At 34.5% G+C, this 26,270-nt stretch overlaps 7 protein-coding genes across 14 annotated transcripts; 4 read left to right on the forward strand and 3 right to left on the reverse strand.

The window, feature by feature from the left end:
* Positions 1 to 642: 642 nt before the first annotated feature.
* Positions 643 to 7,806, forward strand: Incenp (Inner centromere protein). Of its 2 annotated transcripts, none has more exons than XM_076763503.1 (10): positions 643 to 806; positions 949 to 1,425; positions 1,565 to 2,707; positions 2,820 to 2,984; positions 3,082 to 3,272; positions 3,353 to 3,536; positions 3,621 to 3,818; positions 3,924 to 4,041; positions 4,210 to 4,406; positions 7,715 to 7,806. In XM_076763503.1, the coding sequence occupies exons 2-9, from the start codon at positions 958 to 960 to the stop codon at positions 4,401 to 4,403; spliced, it is 2,661 nt and encodes an 886-aa protein (XP_076619618.1). In that variant the 5' UTR covers positions 643 to 806; positions 949 to 957; the 3' UTR covers positions 4,404 to 4,406; positions 7,715 to 7,806. The 2 variants fall into 2 exon arrangements, with proteins under 2 accessions (XP_076619618.1, XP_076619608.1); XM_076763493.1 differs by lacking the exon at positions 7,715 to 7,806 and adding an exon at positions 5,122 to 5,232.
* On the reverse strand, positions 4,325 to 10,483 carry Wdy (WD repeat-containing protein WDY). The gene is given in 19 exon segments (XM_076771698.1): positions 4,325 to 4,942; positions 5,099 to 5,226; positions 5,228 to 5,452; positions 5,541 to 5,715; positions 6,317 to 6,557; positions 6,754 to 7,029; positions 7,087 to 7,105; positions 7,180 to 7,186; positions 7,306 to 7,563; positions 7,653 to 7,897; positions 7,966 to 8,166; positions 8,626 to 8,831; positions 8,908 to 9,115; positions 9,190 to 9,384; positions 9,456 to 9,592; positions 9,665 to 9,776; positions 9,844 to 10,035; positions 10,105 to 10,209; positions 10,283 to 10,483. Coding segments are annotated over 19 exon segments (3,129 nt in total). The 5' UTR covers positions 10,469 to 10,483; the 3' UTR covers positions 4,325 to 4,929.
* A 477-nt stretch (positions 10,484 to 10,960) lies between these two features.
* Positions 10,961 to 13,041, forward strand: Bbs8 (tetratricopeptide repeat protein 8). The gene is made up of 8 exons (XM_076766645.1): positions 10,961 to 11,067; positions 11,147 to 11,339; positions 11,428 to 11,560; positions 11,637 to 11,781; positions 11,863 to 12,287; positions 12,360 to 12,531; positions 12,615 to 12,821; positions 12,901 to 13,041. The coding sequence occupies exons 1-8, from the start codon at positions 10,969 to 10,971 to the stop codon at positions 13,015 to 13,017; spliced, it is 1,491 nt and encodes a 496-aa protein (XP_076622760.1). The 5' UTR covers positions 10,961 to 10,968; the 3' UTR covers positions 13,018 to 13,041.
* A 10-nt stretch (positions 13,042 to 13,051) lies between these two features.
* Positions 13,052 to 15,612, reverse strand: LOC143342558 (protein YIPF6). 2 transcript variants are annotated; one of them, XM_076766591.1, is made up of 8 exons: positions 15,435 to 15,612; positions 15,046 to 15,267; positions 14,767 to 14,895; positions 14,542 to 14,620; positions 14,427 to 14,469; positions 14,218 to 14,349; positions 13,910 to 14,067; positions 13,052 to 13,827 (listed from the first exon to the last, which is right to left on the reverse strand). In XM_076766591.1, exons 2-8 carry the CDS (start codon positions 15,073 to 15,075, stop codon positions 13,712 to 13,714), a joined length of 687 nt encoding a protein of 228 aa, XP_076622706.1. In that variant the 5' UTR covers positions 15,076 to 15,267; positions 15,435 to 15,612; the 3' UTR covers positions 13,052 to 13,711. The 2 variants fall into 2 exon arrangements, with proteins under 2 accessions (XP_076622706.1, XP_076622697.1); XM_076766582.1 differs by having other exon boundaries at positions 15,046 to 15,604.
* A 28-nt stretch (positions 15,613 to 15,640) lies between these two features.
* LOC143342551 (coiled-coil domain-containing protein 134) lies at positions 15,641 to 17,225 on the forward strand. Its single transcript, XM_076766569.1, has 4 exons — positions 15,641 to 15,776; positions 16,210 to 16,419; positions 16,529 to 16,868; positions 17,133 to 17,225. The coding sequence occupies exons 1-4, from the start codon at positions 15,641 to 15,643 to the stop codon at positions 17,170 to 17,172; spliced, it is 726 nt and encodes a 241-aa protein (XP_076622684.1). The 3' UTR covers positions 17,173 to 17,225.
* A 188-nt stretch (positions 17,226 to 17,413) lies between these two features.
* Positions 17,414 to 24,927, forward strand: Cda4 (chitin deacetylase Cda4). Of its 2 annotated transcripts, none has more exons than XM_076766502.1 (9): positions 17,414 to 17,553; positions 21,799 to 21,917; positions 22,064 to 22,175; positions 22,261 to 22,388; positions 22,984 to 23,189; positions 23,275 to 23,570; positions 23,689 to 23,935; positions 24,163 to 24,354; positions 24,429 to 24,927. In XM_076766502.1, exons 1-9 carry the CDS (start codon positions 17,502 to 17,504, stop codon positions 24,529 to 24,531), a joined length of 1,455 nt encoding a protein of 484 aa, XP_076622617.1. In that variant the 5' UTR covers positions 17,414 to 17,501; the 3' UTR covers positions 24,532 to 24,927. The 2 variants fall into 2 exon arrangements, with proteins under 2 accessions (XP_076622617.1, XP_076622625.1); XM_076766510.1 differs by having other exon boundaries at positions 17,420 to 17,553; positions 22,093 to 22,175.
* Nd-b14.5b (NADH dehydrogenase (ubiquinone) B14.5 B subunit) lies at positions 18,896 to 26,262 on the reverse strand. Of its 5 annotated transcripts, XR_013079827.1 has the most exons (5): positions 25,852 to 26,157; positions 25,330 to 25,473; positions 25,207 to 25,256; positions 19,953 to 20,118; positions 19,513 to 19,745 (listed from the first exon to the last, which is right to left on the reverse strand). XR_013079827.1 is itself a non-coding variant. In XM_076766621.1 (4 exons), exons 1-3 carry the CDS (start codon positions 26,024 to 26,026, stop codon positions 25,207 to 25,209), a joined length of 369 nt encoding a protein of 122 aa, XP_076622736.1. In that variant the 5' UTR covers positions 26,027 to 26,157; the 3' UTR covers positions 18,896 to 20,118. The 5 variants fall into 5 exon arrangements, 4 of the variants coding, with proteins under 4 accessions (XP_076622736.1, XP_076622748.1, XP_076622728.1 ...); XM_076766621.1 differs by having other exon boundaries at positions 18,896 to 20,118; XM_076766633.1 differs by lacking the exons at positions 19,513 to 19,745; positions 19,953 to 20,118 and adding an exon at positions 22,013 to 22,030.
* Between the last annotated feature and the right edge of the window lie 8 nt (positions 26,263 to 26,270).

Genomic DNA, 26,270 nt, shown 5'->3' on the forward strand with positions numbered 1-26,270 from the left:
TGCGCATTTTCGAGAAAAAAATTCAGTACGGGTGGAACTGTAAACGTTAATCACTTTTTAACGAAGCCTCAATCAAGAAATTGGTATTCTTGATTTTCTTCTTATTTTGGCCTCTAGAATCCCCCATTAAAATTTTTCCCAGGGATGACCGAACACCCTGTATACTTCTATACTATATGCTAAAGTAATGAATACTTGTAGAGAACAATATTAGATCATTGTGAATACTGGAAATTCCAAATTTTTTATAAAATGCAACTAAATCAAAACTAATTATATATAAACGTGTATATAATAAAAACTTGAATTGATCATGTTACATGTATCATTTTAATATAAAATAAAAAGAGCCGCGAGAAAAAGAATTTCATTACCGGCTAACAGCTAACTGATTCTTGCTTCTTGGCGCGTATCACCGAGTACCAAGAGAAAGTCGAGGACAGTGTGGTCAGATTTGGCATAATTGTGTGCATCGACGATACGTTGATGCCAAGAGGAAGTCGAGGAATTGAATTGAATCGCCAACAACTGTTACCAACCTAAAAATAACTAAGGAACTAAATAGACTAGATGGCGCGGCAAATCTGTTTGATGCCGATCCGCCACAGATTCAAATTCAACCGAAAAGACGTTATACACTGATCAAACTTGCATCGTCCCGCCTACGGCATGAAATGGAGATTGTCGTTAAAGTTTTTGTTTTCTTCGTGCTTTGTGTTATTGAAACAAATTAATCGTGTAGTTTATGTATTTCTCTTGTAGAACTTATTCCTGACATTTTACTAATTACATTATACATACAAAAGGTAAGTGAACATTTCAACGAATTGATTTTATTAACCTGCAAGTGACCGCATACGTGTACAGAGTACACGCGACTTAATTTTTTGCAAAAATCTTTTATTCTTTTCATATGCTTTTATATTATAAGTACGAATGTTTTTTTAGATTTTCAGTATGACTAATAGATCGAAGGCAAAAATAAAAAGGATGATTGTCAATGATATGATAAGTATCGGCAATCGTTGTACAGAAGTTAAGGAGTTCATTGATGAAAATCTAGACGATACGATAGAATATCTGCATGCTTTGCTTACTCAAATACCGCAATCAATATCCGGCCCCTTAATAACGAAAACACCCAAAGTGCCTAAGAAAAAAGAAATACAACGTATTGAAACTATCCCAGAAGATGATGTTATTGATTGCACGATACGTGTCTCTGCCACAAGGAGCATCAAAGGGAAAAGTATAGATGATGCAGAGGAAAAGGAAAATGGAAATATGACAGAAGTGACCAATGGTCGTTCTAAAAGGCAAGCTTCTAAGAAAGCTGCAGATAATATTAGGAAACAGCAATCATTGTCGCGTGCAACGAAACTACGAAGACCATCAAATTCTGATGAGGATGTTTTTAGTATGAAGGTTTGTATTATATTATTTCAATTATCTATAACATGTGATAGACATAGTATATATCTCATTTTTGTTGTTTCCTGTATTTGTATTATAGTAAAAGCATTGAACAATTTGCAATATTAAACAGTTTTCTGAATTTTTTTAGAACATATACCAGAACTACAGTAAGAGAAAGAATTCTGCCAGAAGTAGCTCAGATGAAGATAACAGTCAAGGTCCTAATAAGTATACTAAAGTAGAAGAAAATACATTCAAAGCAAGCTCTACAAAGAAAAAGGAGGAAACAAATTTGGAAGATAAGTTTTCTACAAAAGAGATTACAACACATCAAGATAAAAATGAAACGTTAAGGAAGTCTTCGACAATGATAAGTCCCTCAAATAGAAAGAGATCACTTAGGCAAAATTATGATTCGAGTACCAAGGAACCTAACACTATTGATGACACAGTCATTGCACCTAAAATAGGAGTTACAGAAGAACATTCTATGTACGAGGATGCAATTGAAAAATGTGTACCTATCATGAACTCCACAATGAATTTGAATACTACAGTTACTATGCACAAAATGATGAGTGCAACAGTCGTTTTGGAACCTTTGTCGGCGATTAAATTGAACGAAACTGTAACAATTAATAAAGGCAATAATAATGGTATAGCGAGGTACAATGAACAAAAGCCAAATCAGCCGATGCCCGAATCTAAATTAACCAAAGCGCGCAAACTTTCATCGCCTTCTTCAAAATCCCTGCAGGACAGGATGCATCTACTAAAAGAAGCATTGACAAATAAAGAAATTAACGATTTAATCACAGACGATGATTCGTCGCCTGAGATAAAGAAATCCAGGCCGCAAATTAAGCTCGAGAATAAAAAACGACAGAGGCCTGTAGTGAAGTATGTATCGTCGAGCGAGGATGAGGTCTTCAATACGCCTGCGAAACCAACTTTGAAGGAGGCGAGTGCAACTACAGTTCTCCAGGAAATAAGGAACAATTACAAACTAAACGCATTATTCAGTCCTTACGCCAAAGAATCTGTAAGAAAACGGGTTGAGGCATTTGAGCAGGTAGGTCTGAGCAGTCCGAAGCCTGCCGTTGAAATCGACGTACCGACTAGATTGACAAGAACAAAAACACGAGCTATAGCTGCTGCACAAGCCGAAGCCTTAGAAAATAGTAAGAATATGGATAAGACGATTGCTCAAAAATTAGCACGGAAATCGCTTGCAAAAGCTAAAAAAATCTCGTTAGCAAAACACGTTAAGGAAACAGATGAATCTAAGGAGGTAATTAAAATATTTCTATCAGATAATGCATACGATACTTACAGACTAACCACCTGCTACGAAAGTTAATTAATAATATAATATTAATTATTATAAATTTTAATTTTTTTAGAATAAATTGCCAAGCGCGCAAAAAACTAATAGAGTTGTGCCTACTGACAAAGTGAACCAAAAGCACCTACAAAAAATGACTCCACTAGGGAAAACGAAACCTCATTTGCCGATGTCTGTCAACCGTATTGCACATACTCCAGCAAACAATCTAATTAACACAAACGTAAGAAATATTTTAATGATATGAAGTTTGAAAAATAATTGAATTGTTTAAAAATTAATATTTGTTTCAATATCAATGCTTATTATTACAATTTCAGCAAACCAAGGCTTTAAGTGCAACACGTTCAAACATTATCACATCAGTGGATTCTTTTATTCAATCTGCGAAATCAGTAAATAGACGTAACTCGATAGAGAAAATAGATGAGAAGAAACGGAGAATGAACGATGAGGACGCTCGAAAGAAACGAGAGGAAACTCTGAGACTTCAAACGGAAGAAAAGAGAAGGTAAAGCGTTCGTGAATACTAAACACATGATCTATTTAATTCTAGATGCGTATTACCGAATAATGGTATTTTATGTACAGGAAAAGGAAAGAAAAGGAATTGAAAAATAAGTTGGCAAGAGAAGCAAAAGAGAAACAGGAGTTGGAAAAACGTCAGAAGGCTGAGAGAGAAAGGGAGGAGAGAGCGCGTTTAGCGCAACAAATGCAAGAAAAGCATCGCGAGGAAATGGAAAAGAAACGTATGGCCCAATTGCAACGAGCTCAAGTACGTGTTTAAATTTATAAATCTCGAGTCTTAGACTACCCCCTTGATTTATTAATTCGTTTATATCGGTAATATGTTGTGCAGGAAATAGAAGAAAGACGGAAATACGAAGAACAACAACGTTTACAGCGTTTGCAAGAACAAGAAGAAGCGGAACGACTATTGGCTGAGCAAAGACGTCGGGAACAGGAGGCTGAGAAGCGAAAGGAAGCCGAAGCAAGGATTCAGCAACAAGCTGCCGCCGAAGCGATAAGAGTTAAAAACCAAATGCTTATGGCACAAGTAAGTTTAAACATATTTGTGCAAAGTTTCATTAAGAATTGACGCCCGTAGATCGCAATTTTCCCTTGTTAATAAATTAGCATTAATTAAATGTTTTTTTTTCAGGCTAAATATGAAAATAAACATCAGGGCCCAACAAATTACATTTTGGATAGTGAACCCGACGAAGACGATTCAGACGATGAAACTAGACCAAAGCATGTAATTCCGTACTGGGCGCAAAGTAAGTATAGTTTTATATTGTATACTCATAAATAAAGTTCTGTTTCTTTACTATATTTAAACTGAAAGCTCTTTCAAATCCATGGAAATGTCTTACCTAAGCTGAAACTAGTTATTACGAAAGTTATACATAATGTGTAAAATATTTCTTTTTTTGTATATTTTTCAGCGCACATTCGCAAAACTCAACTAGCAATGCAACGATACATTCCTAACGAAGAAGTTTTTAGATTTTTCGACAGTAAGAAGTGTACACCAGACTTGTCTGAATTGTTCCAAGGTATAGACAGAAAGAGATTGAAGCGTACGTCCAGTGCAATTTGGAAAACGCCGCCACGATACTCCATGATGGAAACCGAATGAAAGGTATAGTTTTATTGTATACAATGCTATTAGTTTCATGTTGTGACTTATAATGAAACTGCTTGTAATACCATATTTAACATATGTGATATAGGAATGATGTTATGTTATCGTTTGAAATATTTGATTTGACATTTATATTAGCAAAATGTTAAGACTGCTTTTCTTAAGATGGCACGCGAATGAGTGCTATTACTTTTTACAAATTTCGGTCAGACTTTACCGTTCTTCCTTATTTATATATTTTTTGTAATGTACGAGCCAGACACTGACCGAGAGAATTGTCATACGATTAATTAATACCAATTAACATGTAATTATACCGGTATGAATTATTTCAACGAAAAATAAATTTTATTCAATTCGATCCGTCTTCGATATTTTACATAACGTCGCTTCTCGTGGAACATTTATTTATTTGACGAAGTCGATGAAAGTTATTCTCTGTGTTCTCGAAATATTTTAGAATGCATCATACGATATTCGCCTTCTTTTTACATTTATTGCAACGATCTTATAAATATTTTCAATTGCGTTTTCTGCTAAGTAATTATTATGAATAATTTTGTGTACGTATGAAGTTATTTTTACGTATTAATCTTGTATGTAAATAATTGATAATTTGAATGTAAAAATACATAGAAGCACACGAAATGTTTATATCAATTGAATAAATACAAATTCAAATGACTTACGTTAATTCTTTTTGTTTTTGCAGAAGCGGCGGTAGTTTTGGTGTTTTTACACTTTTCAAAGATCTTAATTTTAAATGCGTGTATATAGGTATCTGTAATAATTGTTTTGATTGAAAAACATTCGATATTTACTTTCCGATCGATCATTTTTGTAAGCATATTTACATATGGTAAAGAGCTATCCAACACAGGATAATCTAAGAAAAGCATCAAGACTGATTTACTCATAACCGAAATAGTAAGTCTCCTTCCGTCTATCTCGGGATGTTGATGTTCAGAAATTATGGCCTTTTCAAAATCCGATATATCCAGCTTAGATTCGGTTGTCATTTTTCTAATGCCACCTTTTAAGACCTTTTTTTCGAGTTTGTACATTAATGCGACTTAACGAAGAGTTCGTTCAATTTTCGAAAGTTTCTACCTTTATGGTAGTTGAACTTACCTTTATGGTTGTTGAACTCGCGACTCTTTTGATGTCTGGCGGAATTTTATAATCTTGGAAATACTTGTACGCTGGAATTGTAGGCAAAATCGGCGACCATGTTTTAAACGTTCCAAAGGTAGATATATAACGGCCCCCTAACGTCCACAAGCGCACCGTGTGGTCTACACTACCACTTGAAAACGATAATAATATAATGATAACGATATTGTATTAGTGGTGTGCAAAAATTTCTATCGTTTTTAATAGATATTGTATAACGTTATTTTATAATATCCAGGTAATTAATCCCTTCCCGTGCTAAACGACAGGCGTCAACGCGCGGTAAACAGACCAGACTGACGCTAAACTGCGTTGTAATTGGTTATAAGAATCGTGACCGACTCTTATGGCGTACCGATAGGAACTAAAACTCAATCACGATCGCGATTTGCTGTTCGTAAGCCTGGCACGTGATATTTATGTTTGGGCCAAAATCTTTGTCACGAGTCAGACTCGTTAAACTACGGGAAGGGATTAACAACTACCTGAACCCAAATTTTAAGATTCCAGGGATACTAATTTTCTTGTATTATGTTTAATAGAACTGTCGTTCGGCCCATTATTTGTGCAGTGCACATTGAATGAAATTCATTTGTACAAATAATTTTCTGGTTACGGTGCCAATTTAAAATTATTAAGTAAAAATGCGTAATATATTTTTATAACGACATCCGTTATGAATGCGAAACATTCATTACCCTAATCAGTATTAGGGATGTTGATGTATTTATTACCTAATAATGATACGTGCATCGGGAATTATTTGAATAGATGTGACTGCTTTATCGTGCCCGCGTACAGAAGAAAGTAAAAGCGGCAAAGGCTGATCCCGTACTGCTCTCTTAGCTCTCCCATCAATTTTGTCATTCCATAGAAACGGAAATTCTAATCTCAAAAGAGGCATGCACGTTCTAGGGGGATCTGGTATCAAGTAATTTGCAAGATACCAAACTTTTATGTATCCTGTGTTATGCCCTAATGTTAGATAAGATGCTACAGTTTTTAATGAGGACTTAACAAGCCCTGAAAGTTCTTTTTTTACGCTTTAAGTCTTTTGATATATGTATACTATAAAGCAATTACGATTACGTAAGCTCAAGCGTAAGCTTACGATCAATAAATTTTTCATTGTAAACAAAAATTTGCATATCATATTCCTTTTTTCTTTTACCTGTTACAAGGAAACGATCTTTAGGATCGGTTGTCAATGATAATGCACAGTCACCGACAGCATGAATAACTGAAAACGCTTGTAAAAATCCGCCTCCGGGATGGTGACTCCATACTTGTATTAAACCCGAATCGAGGGAAACCAATAATGTTCCAATAGACGGCCCAGTTGGCCGTGTACTCAAAAATATCATTGCACGAACAGCGACGATTCGTATAATGTTTAACGCTGATTCCTGGTGTTTAGAAACCGTGGAATCTTGTCTATGCATAAAGTCTTACATACGTATATATTTATATTTCATTACTTACTTTAAATAAGTATAATTATAACGCGTAAACGATATTGTTACCTGTTTAAAATAAATTGTTCTTCCTTATTAAATTTATTTGATTGAATGTTTTTTTCGTTCGTCTCGTATCTTACGTTAAATCTACAGAATATCAAACACATTATTAAAACATTAAACGTATGATTACATCATGTTACATTTACAGATTTATATTTTAAACATAAATTTTACTGTACTGTGTTTCATAATGTATACCTTACCTAGACATTGGATCGTTTACTTTGTATTTCCGATACGGTTGACCCGTTTCCAATCTCCAAAGTATTATTTCTCCGTTGTAAGTTGCTGTCGCTAAAACTTGAGGATACCAGATGGCTGAACAGAGAATATCATCGGTATGCCTCACTCCCCAACTCTTTTTGTATATGTTTGTATCAGAAGTTGCAAATTCTATAACTTGGCGGTTCCAACCGCTAGACAAAATTCGATTTTCCACCCAAGCTAAACTTGTTATTTCACTGTATTACAAAGTACCAGTACAAATATGTTAAGGTATCGGCACTTCTTCTACCCAACGTCTCGATTATGAATTACACGTATAACGTACCAGTTACTTTCAACTGCCATGTTCCTTAAACAAATGCCTGTATTAAAATTCCATATTTTCAGTGTACCATCGCGAGCCCCTGTCACTAACAATTGTTCAGATTCGTCGAAACAAGCAGCAGTTATCTCAACGTCGTGATACTGACCATACAAGAATTGGCTGTGTGCATGCGTTACTAAATATAAACGATTTCCAAGCCACGGATCCCAAACTATTATACAAGAATCTAATCCAGTAGATACTACCTACATTTGGAATGAATTGAAAAGTACAATCTGAAGTATATAATACCATAAAGCGTATGAATAAGTACCACTTTGTAAAGATGATTGTATAAAACACAGCTAACAGGTTTGGTGTGTGTAAAACCATCAGATACTTCTTCGTTGATTACAGGATCGCAAATAATCACAGCAATAATCATACTAGCAATGATCATCTTGTGATTCAATGAATTGTAAACTATGGTCATCGATGTATATTCGCCTAATTCACTGGGAAGACCATTGTATGTCTACATAAAGTAAGATAATAAAATGAATCAAGACATTGTTTGAAGTAATGTCTATACAGGCTGTATACACGGCTACCTCTGGGAAATATTTTAATGGGAGATTCTAGAGGCCAAAATAAAACGAAAATCAAGAATACCAATTTGTTGATTGAGGCTTCGTTAAAAAGTTATTAACGTTTAAAGTTCCGCCTGTAGAACAGCAGGTCAGTCCTAGTGGTTCTCATTCAGAAAATTGTAAGCCTCTCGATACGTCAGTAAGTAGAGTTTCTCATGCTGAGTGAGAACCATTAGCGCATGGACGCAGCTGTTTAAACGTTAATAACTTTTTAACGAAGCTTCGATCAACAAATTGGTATTCTTAATTTTCGTCTTATTTTGGCCTCTGGAACCTCCCATTAAAATTTTTCCCAGAGGTGGTTGAATACCCTGTATATGTTTTATCAAAATTATTATCAAAACCTGAATACAAGATTGAGCCAATACATCCCAGACTTTAACGCAACGATCCTTTGACAGTGAATATACGCGATTGCCAGCATTTTGAGTCACTAAGGCGCAAATAGCTGCATGGTGTCCCTGAAAAGTATTGTTTGCTCGTCTTGTCACAAAAGGATTCCAAACCCGAACTATACAATCTGGTCCACCAGTCACTAACATTTGACTTTCTAAAGATTCATATCACTCGTAAAGTTTAAATAAGAAGATCGAAATTAAAATAAAGCCTCGTTCTATTGAAACTACCCTCGCAAACTGTAAAACAAGTTATTCCCATATTAACTTGGAATTTGTATTGAAGTCTTATTCCTGTAATGTCGCTAATTAATAGGGAACAACTGCTGCATCTGCTGCTAGACACGAAAGCTTTGAGACTATCATAATATGCTACTTGCTTTACCCAGTCTGTATGCATTTCCTTGAACTCTGTAACTTTCATCCCTTGTAATTCACCCTGTAACAGATTTTTTTTAACTATATTTAAGTTTCAGAAATTGCATAAAGCAATCATAAATATAAATTGTTTACTTTAACAACAGATTCATAGCGAACGAACAAAGTATCGCGCTGAGGTTCTTGTCTAAATGGTCCTCTATCTATAGGAGAGAAAGATATAACTTTAATAGATCCACTCATATCTCCAAGTACAATATACGAATCCTCTTTGATGTTTTTATTGAAGTAGTAATCCATACAAGTGACTGCTTTCTCTAAGCCTGAGATCTGTTCGTTATTTGATATACAAGGAACGTTATTTATTAAAATACCCAATGTTTATCAAAAGCATAACAAACCATCACTCGTAGATCAAATTTTTTCGCCACGGTATCGTAAAATCTCAAATCACATTCGGTAGAACTTGTACAGACTACTTGCACATCTGGCATTACAATCGTGTCGGTTATCAAAGTTTGTTGTACTCTTAAATAAGCTACAATGGTAGGAATGATAGCAATTTAAAGGAAAAATACTGATACGTACGTTAGGTATTAAAAATACTAACGATTCACTGATTGTACGGTACGTTCATATTCTAAATCCAACGACCAGTAATTGATGATTCCATCTTTAGTCACTGTTAAGTAACATCCTCTTTGGAAACCTATAGTTCTATCCTAAAGATATATAAAAAATAATATTTCGAAATATTGGCGAGTTTATTAAATATATATTTGTTTATACAGGTAAAACTTCAGGGCAAAAGATTATTTTATGTATAGGTGTACGGTGATGTGATTTTAGAAGTTGAGGGGTTCCTGTTATTGGAGATTTCAATATCTGCCACTGCAAAGCAGTATCCTTTTTCTGAAACTCTACTAATAAATAAGAAATAAATTCATTCCATGTAATATTTCCGTCTCTTTTGAAATTCATCTGTAATTGATAAATAAAAACATATTAATCATATAGATAAAATAATAGTTATTTCTCTTACACTCTTACTTTCTTAAATAATATTTCGAATTCGTCATTCGGTAAGTTAATGTGTAATATATTTTTAAAAACATCGTATAATTGAGAAATGTTCATTTCTTCATTTTCTGAAGTCTATAAACCAATATTATGAATTAATGTAGTAGTATAGTAACATTTTTGGCAAACTAATTAGTCGCCCATGTACCAAAAATGCTTCGTGTAGATGTATCAAGGATTCTTCTGTACATTGTTCTTCTATACTCTTTTTCTCAAAGAAATCGTCGAAAGCTTGTCGAATGCTAAATAAAAAATATATATGAATGATACAAAATGTAATTAATTTCAACAAATATATGAACCTTCTTGGGTCATCAATATCAAAATTTTCCATTGTTTGCAATATCAATTGTAAATTGTATAGGATTTGTATAAAAATAACATAAAAGAAGATGAAATAAATATACTGCAAAATTACAGAAACATACAATAAGGTTAATTAAAACACAGATAGTGCTTTGTTATTTTCAAAATTGAATTTATTATTGCGAAAAGTTACCATATTATGTAATAAGTTTCAGTAATTTGTTTAATAAATATTAAATAATTAATACAAGTATAGCATTTTAAAGTTATTTCCCATTTCATTTATTTTTACTATCATGTTTATAAGCAATTGTAAAATATACGAGTGAAATATCTACTGATCTACCCTTAGTTTGTACAGATAGTTATAAGTGAAATAATCAATAACTTCATGCATGGAAAATTCGTTTATCTACTGCATAGCTAGGTATACAAAGATACTATAGCATGGTCTCTTGAAACACTCGTTTTATTCGTATTACTTCGTTAATTTTTATAACTATTTACTGTTAAATTTTCCATGAAACCATGGAGCTGTTTAAAGCTTTAAGTTTCTTCAGTAGGGGGAAGTATGAAGAATGTGCAACAATATGTACAGATTTACTAAGAAAAACACCATTGGATCAGGTATAAATATATTTCTCGTTAATTTACAATAGTCACTTTCCATCTATTTCTTATTAAAATATGGTATTCTCCATTGTAGGCGATCTGGGTGTTAAAAATGCGTGCCTTAACGTTACAAGTATACATAGACGATATCGAAGGAGAAGAAGAAGGAATCGCTGAAAGTCTACTAGATAATTATACGATATCTTCTATGCCTAGACCAGGAACATCCTTAAAAAATCCTGGTACTGCTTATGTAGGGCAATACTTACGACCGAAAACACAATCAGGTTTGGTCTTAAAACTTGTGTACAACTTGAAGCTCTTAGTAGGGATTATAAAATAAATATGAATTTAAAAAGACAATGCATCGTATAGGTAGACCACTGACGGGAGTTGTAAGACCAGCTACTCAATCAGCAATGTCTCAATCGGTGGAACAAACATTAAGAACACCGAGAACTGCTATGACTGCCAGACCAATTACAGCAAGTTCTGGTCGAAGCGTTAGGTATGCTTGTTATAGGGAATTAGTTTGGTAATTATTCAAGTAGAAAATGAAAATTCAATTAATATACGTTACACAGATTAGGTACAGCATCTATGTTAACAGAGCCTGGGGGACCTTTTATACAACTATCGCGTTTAAATATTTCTAAGTACGCCAGTAAACCCAGTGTTGCAAAACCATTATTCGAGTATATATATTATCATGAACACGATGTAAGATATGTAAGTATATAAATTCTGTAATTTCGTTAAAAATATTATACGTTTTATTTTTAATATGAATCGTCATAATACTATGCATAGGCATTAGATTTAGCAGTTCAAGCCACGCAAGTCTGTCAATACAAAGACTGGTGGTGGAAAGTACAACTTGGAAAATGTTATTACAGTTTAGGATTGATAAGAGATGCAGAGCAGCAGTTTAAATCGGCATTGAAAGATTGTAAAACTATTGAAACGGTCTTAAGGCTAGTTAGAGTTTATGTTAGATTGGATCAGCCATTGGCTGGTTTGGACGTATGTAAGAAAGGCCTTGAATATTTTCCTAATGATGTCAATATCCTCACTGAAATGGGACGTATATTCGATGGTCTGAATAATGCGAGCATGTCGTTAAAATATTATAAAATCATTGCACAGGAAGACGCTTCGCATACAGAAGCGATAGCTAGTATTGGGATGCACCATTTTTATAACGATCAACCAGAATTGGCATTGCGGTATTATAGGTAAACGCGAATATAAATATAGTAGTCGAAAGTTACTTAAATTGCAACACTTCATCGCGTTATCCACCACAGGCGATTGTTACAAATGGGTGTATACAACGTCGAATTATTCAATAATCTTGGATTATGCTGTTTTTATTCTCAACAATACGATCACGTTGTATCGTGCTTTGAGAGGGCACTCAATTTATCTACCGATGAAAATGTAGCAGATGTATGGTATAATGTTTCTCATATTGCTCTTGTACGTATACAAGTAGTTTTGGAGCATCTAACAGCGATCCCAACCAATTCTTCGGTGAAACGTTAATTTAAAAATAATTTCAGACTGTAGGCGATATAACAATGGCGGAAGAATGTTTAAAACTGGCTATTATAAGCGATAATAGGCATGCTTTGGCATATAATAATCTTGGAGTCATAAAAATACGAAATGGAAACCTAACAGCAGCGCGAACGTATTTTCACGCTGCAGCTAACATTGCTAATTTTATTTATGAGCCCCACTTTAATAGCGCTTACTTGGCGTACGATGTAATATATTACGTATTATAATATAGTCTGTTTTTTTTTTTCATCTAATATCGAATTTCTATTATTTTAAATTTCGTAGGTTGGAGACCTTCAGACGAGTTACATCGCAGTACAAAAGTCTTTAAGCGCGTATCCTAGCCACTGTGATAGCAAAATTCTCCTAAAAAAATTAGAAAGATATTTTTCGCACATGTGAACTTCATAGTAAAGAGAAAGGAATTCATCCCACATTACGAAAAACGATGCATTTTATTTAATGTTTGATTTTAACTTTACAAAATATTATGTACACAATATATGTGTAAAAAGTACAAATAGTGTGATTCAATGCTATTTAAATCTTAATGATTTAACTCTTAACGACTTCAGTAACTTAAATAAAATAAATGTATTGATAGGAATGTCAGCCCGCGAAAGAGTTACCTGCTAACAATTGCTGTAACCTCTTAAGCTGTATAGAAATATTATGGAAGATTATACACATCGAACGATTAAAATCCTAAATCAATGAAATAGAAATTATTTTCTGTATCACATTGACTAATCCTCCTTATCAAGCTTCTGTATAAATATATAACAATCTGATAATAATTTACCTAAGTATTACTCATTGCTTTATATCCTATACTCATATATGTATATATTTTTCATATAGATCATTGTAATTGACGTATAAACTGGTGATTCTCTAAAGTGCATAGTAATAAATAACGTATGCATCTACGATAATAATAAATGTTATCTACAGAAAACTTAATACGAGACATTATAGTTAGATTTCGATAATTACAAAATACAATGCAGACTACAATTTCAATTTTTTCGTCACTTTGTGCACAGACACGGAGTAATGTACAGTCTTTATTATTGTAAACGATTTATATTTTATCTTATGTAGTGTGAGATATAACCAGCCATGAAATTACAAAGTAGAATAAAAATATTGGATATACGGCTAGAGCTTTCCGCCCTACGGGTTGACTGTCACCAAGGAATGCCATTGATGCTAAAATATGATTGTACACAATCATGCTTGTAAATGCAGAATGAAGGATTCACAATATACAACGAAATAAACCGATACTAACCATATGTTGCCCATGCGAATCCGACCATAGAAATAACAAACCTTAGACTAAACAGGAAAGTAGTCTGTTCTGCCATTAATATAATTCTACATAAAATTAGAGCAATGGCGGTCGGCAATAAGCAGTATCCTAAGACGCAAATACTTTGGAAGAAGGATCTATAACACATTAAAACAGACCAGAAATAAAATATTTTTTGATCTACAATTTCATGTACATTGAACATGCAATATTTCATAATATTTGTCAACACTAAATAGAAAAATATTAAAATTTAAACATACTCTTTAATTAATATAATTACTTACATATTGCCACCCAATAATTTGGAGTTTAATGTAACAACCATAGATCCAATCCATACAATTACAAAAACCTCAGCAAATTCTGGTCCTCCATCATTTGAATTATCTGCTGTATCAGAAGAACCTTGTAATATCCTGAAACAGTAATAGGAACCTTACAATTATAACTATGAAATATCTTACATAAAAAAATCTAAATGTACTATACTTACATTGCCATGAATGTACATAATACTAATGGTCCCCAAAGATCCCCTAAAATCAGAAATATTTTTTGTTTTTTTTCTTTTTGTAAAATTGTATATAAAGAAAATTTCATTTACTAACATTCTTTTAATAAGCTTTTCTTCTCTATGGGATATAAAACATGATAAAACTTCTTGCCCACTGCTCGAACATCTCTAAGCTGTAAGAAATATTGTTAATGTAATTAATTTAATATTTTTCTTATAGTGTTAACAATTCTTAAAGATCATCCAAATTTTTAATAACAGTTTGTAAAGTATCCATTTTGCAGACTATAAGAATAATTCCTTAACTATGTAAACTTACAATTGTATCTCTGATTGGTTCGTCTAAGGTATTGAATTCAGGTTCCCCAAGATTTGATTTCTGTTTAGGGCCTACTGTCATTTCACCCTCAACATTTTGTGGGTCAGCATATTCCATTGTAACCTTAAACTTGAAATAAAAATGTTCCCATCAAATCAACTGCAGCGGGTTACGGAAAGCAAAGTGTACGCAATAAATTTTGTATCATTTCATAGGATATGTATGGTTTCAGAATAGAGCTTACGATGATCGCATATAAAGTATATCACATATACTTACATCGAGATTTGTATCATTTGTCGCTGCCATATTTGTTGCCGGACACGAGACTCAGATTACGAAAGTAATTAAATATATTATTTAGATGTTACGCAAACATATATTATTGTCATATCAAACTAAATCACTGCCATATGTACGTAGTACGAATTAAGCCTTTTGCACTTAATACGATCATGCCATTACTTGAATCAAACACTATTATCGCGTTTGCATGTAAACCTGTAAGGTTTGCCGTGAACAATGTCGATCAAAAATTTTTAAACTTTTACACTCATTGCAACTTAAATGCTTTTTACACATCACACAATTATACTTTAATCGTAACACGTCTCTTAATTATTTTCAAGTAAATTGTCACCGAAGTTGATACATTCGATATTACATACGATTTGCAGGTGGCAGCAGTGTCGTAAAAATATTACGGTCGAAAACTCGTGGTTTAAGTTTAGCTTTGCTTATTAAATGCCGATCGAAATTGTACAATTATTTTCGAAAAGGATGTAAGAATCGCTTCTTCCTTCGACGTACGATTATTTTCTGTCGATATATCGTTTCCTTCTTTTTTATCTCAAACGTTCTTCAATCTGACGAAATGCCACGCGTATTCGTTTACATTGTAGTCGTATCAGTATTGATATGCACTGCGCAAGTGCAACAAGTATCTTTAATGACAGAGGATCAGCGAATCGACGAAGAACCGCAGGTGAAGGCGGTCCACGAAGAATTATGTATCCATCGAAAACATGATAATTCGAAATCAACATCGTGTACACTTAAAATTATACAAATACGAAAATTTATGTTACAGAAGAATTTCTGCTCCATTGTGTAGTATTCGTCATCATTCTTTCGTTCTAGTTTTATGCTCGTTATGCGCAAGAATAACTAGAATGATCTGGAAGTAAAAATTGACGTAAATGGCGCGATAAATGATGTGATTGTGTGGAGACTCCCGTATTCAAACACCAGTTATTTGAGCAATTTACTATACATACATATAATAACTCCAGATAGTCATAATTCATATCATTGTTTAGTAAATAATGAACAATCTTTGATAACTTGGAATTCTGCAAAACAAGAGTACCTCTTTGAAATATTTGTTCTCAAAATCGATAACAAACATTATTTTTTTAACTTCCTTAACTGAGATTTCATTAGTCAAAAAATCATTCAAACAACAACGTATGGATCACGCGTACGCAGTGAAACGTCTCGAAAAAATAGATAACTACGAACGTTTATACAAGATGATAATGATTCTCGGTGAAAATATGATCGACACGATAGAAACGAGTAAGGAAATGATCGAGAGAGCGGACTTCGATCTCGATAGTAAATCTTTGCCACAAAACTTTACCATACAAAGCGGTAATTTTATACAGGTTTTAATAACACTGTCTATTTAAAAAAGTACAAAATTTGTTTAGTTTCGCTACACCCAAATCATAGGATGGAAAATTAATTTTTATTTTTCCAGCAATATCCGGTGTGTTAGAAAACACCCTGCTTTTTGGCGACATTGTCCTTCATTTTCCTCACGTAATGCATCGTATATTGAAGAAGCAAGAGAAGTGGAATCAGATCATAGACTGGTCCTTAAATTTCACAAACCGTACTAGGTATCTGTTGGACCAGGAAAGCCTCGATATAATTAAGCTGATGAGTCAAGAACTTCGTATCACGGAACGTGAACCAGGATATATCAATCCTTATCGGCGGTTGACTGAGTCTCGAGACGGAAACAAAGGGGAAACGAAAACAAAAAGGTCGTCGAGGAAGGAGAAACGGAAAAGGGGGCCACAAATGACCAAAATCGAGTTATGAAGCTTCTTACACATTTTCCGACGGTCCACCGTTGTTAAATAATTATACGCTTTATAACAATTATTTCCTCCGCGCGTTTGTATAATCGTTTATGTCGCGTACGAATAAAACGTTTTGTAAGATTCTAATGGGAACAGTTGAATTGCGTGCGCTTAAAACATTTTACGCGCTTGGCCTGCTTGGAACCGAATTAATCGGAATTGTCTCGTAACTGCAAAGAGTTAAACGATAAAAAACGTATAAAAAAAAACTTTCAGCTTTCAGAAGACTTTACACGGAACCGTGCGCGCGTTCTAACGCAAATAAAAGCCAAGCCAAGATTTCTCGAGAAAGTGGTCAACCAATGAAGGCGAGGGCTCCGTCTGGCATCACTGCCAATGAGCTAAGAACGGTTCCTACCGTCCGGTTTCCGAGTCCCGTAGTCACGACAGAAGGTATTGCTGGCGAACCCCTCGTAAGTCAGTGTTGCGAGAGTAGGTTCACCAAGTGTTACCGCCGATTACAAGTCCTCGCGAATCACGGGCTCCCGAAGCTGATCCATTCGTGCGCAAAAAGTGCTGTGAAGTTCGAAGAACCGTCAAACTCAAACGGAGAGGACTGCATCCACGTTTACACCGACGAGAACTATGTTGCCACGGAGAAGGAAATTGCTTCTTTACGCCGTCTTGGTCGTCTCAGGTAGGAAGGCACGCCTGGAAACGAATCCACGTTTCCAATCGTCTCTGACGCCGAAGAGAGATCGAAGGAGATTGCGTGCGCGTCGATCGAAGAAGCGACCCTCTTCTTTTGCCTCCTGTCGCAATCTTTCGTCGCGAAACGATCGGAAAAGAGAAATTTATCTTTGCGCCGTTTCGGTTCGGGATGAATAGGTTTGAAAAGACTTCGAATATCGAAGAAGATTTTGTGGAATTGGCGCTCGTCGAGTCGTGTGGCTCGCGATCGCGAACGAACCATACGCGGTATTGATATATAACGATAGAATATGAAAGTTGCATGAACTTTATGAATCTGTTGGATTAACTTGGAATTCTCAACTCGATGAACAGAAGTGGGTAAATTTCTATTCGTAGCTCGCGATCGATTCGTAGATCAACTTCTGCCTACGTTTCATTCATGAATTCGTTTATAAATTGGGATTTGTTAATGAAATTTTTAAATCAATATTTCGATGAGCAAAGCCCTGGGCAAAAGTTGGTTTACGAACGAATCTAACATTTTAATTCGTGTTATAGAGACGGTAACGATTAATATAGTTGTAATGTCGAACGATAAAAATGTTTATTAACGAAAGTTAGAGTTCAAAGACACGTTTATGAAGAAATTATTCGACGTATTGTGTATCGATGTCACAACATTTTACTTCAACATCTTTGTTACCTTCAATCTAAATTTCAATCTCTTTGTTGAACAATTCCTTGGTAGATGAATTATCAAACCGATCAGTGTCACAAAGCTGAATCGCTGGAAACGTGGGTACAACGAGGGAACGACCTTCTGCAGACATTCTCCTATACAGGGTGGTCCATTTAAATTGATCCAGTCGAATATTTTCGAAACTATTGACCGTTGAAGGTCAACTTTGTTTTCTTAAATGGAGTTATATCGTTAGCGGAACCACCCGTGGCAAAAAAGCATTACTTTAGAAGATATTTTAACCGGAATATTTCAATAATATCGTGCTTGTTATTTCACCACCCACAATTTTTCGCCATAAGTGGCTTAGTACTTTTGCGTAAGAAATTACGTGTTGCACCAATGGATATATTCGAAGATTTCGAGTTGGTCGATTCAAACGGATCACCCTGTATATCTTAAAAAGAAATTCTTTAGCAAATTATTCGCTTCATTCTTATAATATTCTCGTAACGTAATAAGTCACATTTTATGATTGTATTATCTTAAACAAATTGCATAATTGATCATCCATTTTTGCCAATCAGATCTTTTTTTCTTAATGTCTTTCGTTTTCGTTCGCATCGAGCAATTTTCGACGTTCAGTTCCATAAAAAATACGCTGCCATGCACGCGAAATTTCAAAAGTTGACCGTCCATTACTGTCGATGTCCAGACACATCGTAAATAAAGTTGACACAGATAAAAACGAGAAGATGGAGGAAGCAACGAGCAGCGGTGAAGCGCTGTTAAATTAGGTTCCATGGCGGTTTCACTGGTGTTTACATAAGTTTCGTCGTTTACGTATATGGTGTGCGGTGCGCCACACTCATAGAGATCTGAATTCACGGGTAAAAGTATGCGTGCATGGTACACGGCCGATGGAAATGTTGCACCTGAACGATTTACCACAACGTCATTGCCAGAGCGGTACCTTCACTTTCCACTTTGCCGCTAAACCAATCTTTTTGGCATCGATACACGCGAGATTTCCTTTATTAACGGCACATAAACACGATTTTCATTTCCAACACGTTCAATTCACTTTTCACATCAGCGATTTCGAAACTTTTTCAAAGGCACTCCCTAAAAAAGAAGAGAGAATTCCTGGTCCCAAGATTTGTGGACGAAGCTATTTGGTTACATTAATTTTAATTTATTCCTAAGCAATTGGAAATTCCTTTTTTCATTATGTAAGGCGTTCCGTTATTCGTGGCACAGCTGTGCACAACTTATAAAAAGAATAAATCAAAAGTATAGAATAAAATTTGTTTATACGAAGCTGTGTTCTCAAGACAATTAAATTCGACAATTTATCGAGAATTTTGTTAAAGTGTTTATATACATGCTCCCAACTTATACGTACAACAGTTTAGTGTTAAAAAATTACTGGGTTCGAGACTCTTGTATCATGCTTAACTGTTATAAAATCATGGTGGAAGCTTCTTCGCGGATACCACTTTCTCCTCATAGATCATCTGCGTAAGATTTCAACATGTTTAAATACGATCTTCCTATCCATTGAACAAAATTTATATTCGTCTATAATTATTCTTAATGTATCGACTTGATCATCAGCGTTATAAATATTGAGAAATGATGATGAATTTTGCAGAATAAAAAATGATATGAAATTTCTTTCGATGATAATGAATGGTAAGATACTTTTCTGAAAGAGACCATACCTTGAAACGATAGGAACATGATTGTACTGGGAGGGGGGGCACCTTTTTACTATATGTCTGGAATAAAAATATCCCTGTAATTAGGAATTCGTCTCACGATTACCAAACACGATCGTCTCGAGCACGTCACGTTGTAATAATGATGGTGGATTGGCTCAAAGGACAACTAGAAAAATAACAAAAAATTATATTACTTTTATATTATGTGGTAGGATTTGATGTGGCGATAAATGAGTTTCAAAATGTACCAATGGTAAAAAAAATGGGCGAAAATTTATGGTACCCCAAAACGAAGATTATTAATAAACTTCGACTCGATTCTGTATTCGCTTCGACGAAAAGGAATGCGGGAATTAATGCCTGTAGCAGTTAAACTCGAAAGCGTTTGCTCGTTAGTTAGTCGAGTAGATAAATTTTATGCACATGCAAGACGATTACCGATACCAGGTATTTAAAAATATACGAAATAACTGTCTCTACATTTCAGCGTTAGTGGTGCGTGAGTAAATGCCGATCCTTGATCTTGCCATTGGCCCAAATCATATACAATTACCCGCAACAAAAATCGTACAGCGTGGATATTATTTTACAAGCAAGTCCAGACACATTTGTGCTTATTTACACGATGAATTGTGGATCCGACTAATTCAAATGCCATCGACGCTTAAATACATACAGGGTGTTCGGCCACCCCTGGGAAAAATTTTAATAGCGGATTCTAGAGGCCAAATTAAGACGAAAATCAAGAATACCAATTTGTTGATGGAGGCTTTATTAAAAAGTTATTGATGTTTAAAGTTCCGCCCGAACTGAATTTTTTTCTCGAAAATGCGCAAGATTTCGGGGGTATGTCTATTCACTAAAAATGATTGTAATTGACCCCTGCAACCGAAAATAATTTTTTCAAAACGATTTGAAATTTTTTTTTCCCGTCGAAAAATTTCACAGCTTTTCGATTTTTTTTCTAGAAAGTGGGTAGGATTTCGGGGGTATGTGTAATGATCAAAAATGATTGTAATTGACCCCCGCAACTGAAAATAATTTTTTTAGAACGATTTGAAAAATTTGAATTTAATTGTTAATAACTTTTTAACGAAGCCTCCATCAACGAATTGGTATTCTTGATTTTCGTCTTATTTTGGCCTCTAGAATCCCTCATTAAAATTTTTCCCTAGAGTGACCGAACACCCTGTATAAATAAACTCGAATGCAATCGACACTCAAGCACCAACATAGGCGTACAATGGCGTCTCTAGACGATGGAATTCTTGCTACCACCTTTCTCGCTTTCTCGACCGTCTTTTCTGCGATACCCTTGGAATTTCTCTCAGACATTTTCTACGAGCATTTGCAGCTTTCTGTGTACACGCGTACATACATTCCGCGCTTCTGCTTTGTCCCGTTTCTTCGTAATAAGATAAGAATCTTTAATTAATTACTGCATCGCTAAATAAAAATATTTTATCGTACAAACGATCGAGCAAAGATTAGATACTATTCCTTTAGAGCTGTAATAGGAGTCAACGGAAAGAATGCAACAAAAGTAGAATGTGAATAATTATCTATTCGGTCCGCAGGAGCACAAATATACGAATGCGTTAGCGTGTTCGAGCAGTCTTCAACCTTGACCTTTTGCTGGAATTCTAATCCTCGATGGCTCCGATTATTTTATATATTTTCCCCACAGACTGTTTTATTCTCAACAAAAATACGGATTATGTTCTAGAATATCTTTAAACCCATTCTTTAGTTAATATTACAGCTTAAAACTGTTTGAATAAGGGTTTTTTTATAATATGCGAAAGGGAAAAGGGTACAATTAATTCGTATGCAATTTATTTTCTAGTCTACGGGCAAAAAAATTCTAAGAAGGATGAAGAGAAGAAAGATGAGGAATTCACGTGCCCGGAAGGTCAAGGCAACGGTAACTTCGCCGATCCAGCAACGTGTAGAAGGTTTTACCAGGTAATTAATTTTAAATTAAACATTATTTTATTTTATACAGCGTGTCCTGGCATCGGTGGTATCCATGGTAGAGTCACCCCCTCCGCGGTTGTATCCACCGATGCTGGAACATCCTGTGCAAATAATTTTTAATATAATTTCAACAGTGTGTCGATGGATACCCGTATCTAAACAGGTGTCCCTCAGGGCTACACTTCGACGACATCAGCAAGTTTTGTACCTTCAAAAATGAAGCTCGATGCGGGCCCATTGCCACGAGTAAAGATTTTTTTTTTTAAACATTGCCTATGCGCTGCAGCCTCCTTGATCGGTTTTGTATTAATCTAAGTTTGTTGAATTTTAGCCCCGCCACCAGTGACGGAACCACCAACGGATTTAGCAGAGAAATGTGATACCTCAAATTGTCAATTACCATACTGCTATTGCTCAAGGGACGGTACAATAATTCCTGGTGGTATTCACCCAGACGAGGTATACATATACATATACCTACACTATACTACACATGTATACATATACAGGGTGTTCGGCCACTCCTGAGAAAAATTTTAATAGGGGATTCTAGAGGCCAAAATAAGACGAAAATGAAGAATACCAATTTGTTGATGGAGGCTTCGTTAAAAAGTTATTAACAATTAAATTCAAAACTTTCAAATCGGTCTGGAAAAATTATTTTCGGTTGCAAGAGTCGATTACAATCATTTTTGGTCATTACATATACCCCCGAAATCTTATCCACTTTCGAGAAAAAAAATCGAGTAGGTGCTGAAAATTTTCGACGAAAAAAAATTTTTCAAATCGTTCTAAAAAAAATACTGTTGGCTGCAAGGGTCAATTACAATCATTTTTGGTGAATATACCTACCCCCGAAATCTTACGCATTTTCGAGAAAAAAATTCAGTACGGGCGGAACTTTAAACGTTAATAACTTTTTAACGAAGCCTCCATCAACAAATTAGTATTCTTGATTTTCGTCTTATTTTGGCCTCTAAAATCCCACATTAAAATTTTTCCCAGGTATATATATAAATTAATACATTTTTCGCGCGATGCTGATCGATTTCAGACACCACAAATGATAATAATGACATTCGACGGAGCGATAAATCATAATAATTTCGACCACTACCAAAAAATATTTGCTACTGACCGACTGAATCCAAATAATTGCCCGTTGAAAGGTACCTTCTTCATTTCGCACGAATATTGCAATTACAATATGGTTCAAAGTTTAGCACACGATGGGCATGAAATTGCTACTGAAACAATATCGTGAGTATCGATATCGATAAAATACACTGCAGTGTATGCATGTAGTTATTTAAGTATCACGTTGCTCATAATCGATAATATTTAGGCTGCAAAAGGGTTTGGAAGATAAAGGATACGAAGAATGGGTGGGAGAAATGATAGGAATGCGAGAGATAATGACGCATTTTAGCAACATCACCAGGAGCGAAGTTGTTGGTATGAGAGCACCGTACTTGAAACCAGGACGGAATACTCAGTACAAAGTGCTGCAAGACTTTGGATACATATATGACAGCAGTATTGGAATTTCACCGTTAAAAGTACCAATTTGGCCATACACTCTCGATTATAAGATTCCGCACGAATGTAAAGCGGGAACGTGCCCCACTAAATCGTTCCCAGGTTTGTGAGAATTTTATGTACATTTTATGTAAATGAGACAGAATACACCGACCGATTAACGTTGAATCCACCGAATCCAGAATGTAATTTAACAGGGAAATATTTCAATTATTTCCAGGTGTGTGGGAATTGCCATTAAACGCACATTACGTCGAAAGCTACGAAGGAGGGCATTGCCCTTATTTGGATCAATGTGTACTTCACAATCATGATCCTGAAGAAGTCTTTGAATGGCTACAAGAAGATTTCAATCGATACTATGAACAAAACAGAGCGCCGTACATGATGCCTTTCCACACAAACTGGTTCCAAATAAAGGAACTTGAACGAGGTCTATCGAAGTTTCTTGACTGGGCAGTGACATTGTAAGTAAAAGTTATATAATCAGTTATGTATTATATATAAATTCATAATTCAGAAATAGTTTGTAACGAATATTTCTGGGGATAACTAAGAAATATATAAAAATACTCTCTTTGATATTTACGGTGATATCTCCGTTGATATCTAGTACGTACGACTATCGAAGTGTTAGCTTAATGGAGCATCATCTAAAATTGTAATTGTATAAACATGTGTCGCACGTTTACAGACCTGACGTGTACTTTGTAACAGCCACGCAAGCACTTACGTGGATGACTGATCCGAAACCAATTAAATCTCTGAATAATTATGAGGGATGGTCATGTAAAAAGAAAGAAAATATTCCTGGACCGCCATGTAACAACGCGAATAAATGTGCTTTAGATTTCAAACCTACAGAATCTAATTTTACTACTACTAGGTAAGTAATTAATGATACACAAAAGGTATATCTAAGGATTTTTGTGACGATACTAATAACAAATATATTTACAGGTATTTAGAAACATGTAGGGAATGCCCCAATAAATATCCGTGGCTAGGAGATTCGAAAGGGACTGGACTATACAATGATAATTATAATCCTGAAAAGAAGTAGAAATTTGTATAAACGTGCTAGAACGATGATTAGAAAGAGTTCAATTAATTCTCATTTACTGTTATCTAAATGAATAATACGTATAATATGAAATTCTTTGGCTTGAATCACACCTCGAAGCAGAAATCACTATAGATTGATATATCGAAAAACTTTCGTAAAAATGATAAATAAACTACAATAATGCTCTGTTAATTTTGTTTTATTCATACTTCACGTAACGCTAGTTTCACTATACATAATTTTACGTTATTCTTTTATATAGCGACTTTGTTGTTTATTTTCTATAAATGCATAAACATTTATTGTAAAATAATTGTTGCTTACAATTATTTAGAACATTAAACGATAAGCCTATATATTTCTGATTTTAAAATGTGAAAGAGAAAAAATTAAATTATTGTATTATCCTTGTTCTCAGGTACAAAGAATTTAAATAAAATGTTGACAGATTTGAAGTAAGTATATGCATACACATATATAATATATACTTGTAAATCCAAATATTTTATTATACATATAAATAAAAAATGTATAACATATCTTTGATATAGTAAGATATAATGTAAGAATATAACATATTCTTGTAAAAAACAATGATCACCTATGAATTTTATTTTCTCATTTGCTACTATGATCAAGTACTGTCTGACTTTAGAAATGTATTGTAATTACCTATCGAAGAGGCAGCCATGGCTGAAATATATCTGCATATTTCCTATTTACTGGAATAGTAAAAACATGTTGTAATAATGATAAATGAAAAGTTACTATTTAATTTAGTATATAACAAGTTACCTGGTGCAGGGAAACGATCTGGATGTAGTTTAACATAATCTAGTAATATGGCATCACGTCGATTATAGTATGCATCGACCTTCTTTGCAAAATAGTTTCCAAAAGTTACTCCTATCAAGCATCCGACAATAGCATGTGGAAAATCTAATGAAAGTAAAAGATGTACAGTCCTTAATTACATGTACTTTTTAATACTATTAAACTAATAATAAAATATGAATTAATTCAGTGTTATTTGAATGAGTTACATATTGTTGAATTATTTTCTAATTTCATTTATGTAATCATGTGACCCATTCCATGTTACATGTGCCATACTGTATAAAATGCTGTAGTTTAATTCTGTGGCTAATTCTATGCTTTTTTTGTATGAAATTTTTATTTACACAACTGACGGAAAGATGACGATACAATCTGTGTCAAGGTCATTTACTTATCGTAAGTTGTGGCAGTTCTAAGAATTTATTTGTTTATATTCGTAGATTACATATTCGGAGGTGTAATTTTATTCGATCAACTTACGGGAGAATAGAGGCTGCCTCAACCACAAGTTCGCTGATAATGGTGCACAAAAACCTGAGACTCCAAAAAATATTTCGGTGAAATATGTATTGTAAAATTGCTTCTTATAACCCATATCTCTTGTTAGAAGATCAATGGCCCATTCGCCATCAGGTTCCTTTTCTCTGTCTCCCATATTCTTTGTTTTTAACGCTGGTTAGATTGTGAGAACGATTCCCTGCATTTAGAGGAAGATCTTAACTAGAACTTATGTAATACAACAATCGGCTGAATTACATTTGACCGAATCAACATTAGCGAATAGTAGTACATACGTAGTACAGTTCAATCTGCTGTTACACCGCTACACTAGTGTGACAAACGCACCAATAAAAGGATTCGATTTACGGTTCTTGGTGCACTCGGTGCCCAGTCTGGAG

This window comes from Colletes latitarsis, chromosome 1 (assembly GCF_051014445.1).
Source record: "Colletes latitarsis isolate SP2378_abdomen chromosome 1, iyColLati1, whole genome shotgun sequence".
Lineage (NCBI taxonomy): Eukaryota > Metazoa > Arthropoda > Insecta > Hymenoptera > Colletidae > Colletes > Colletes latitarsis.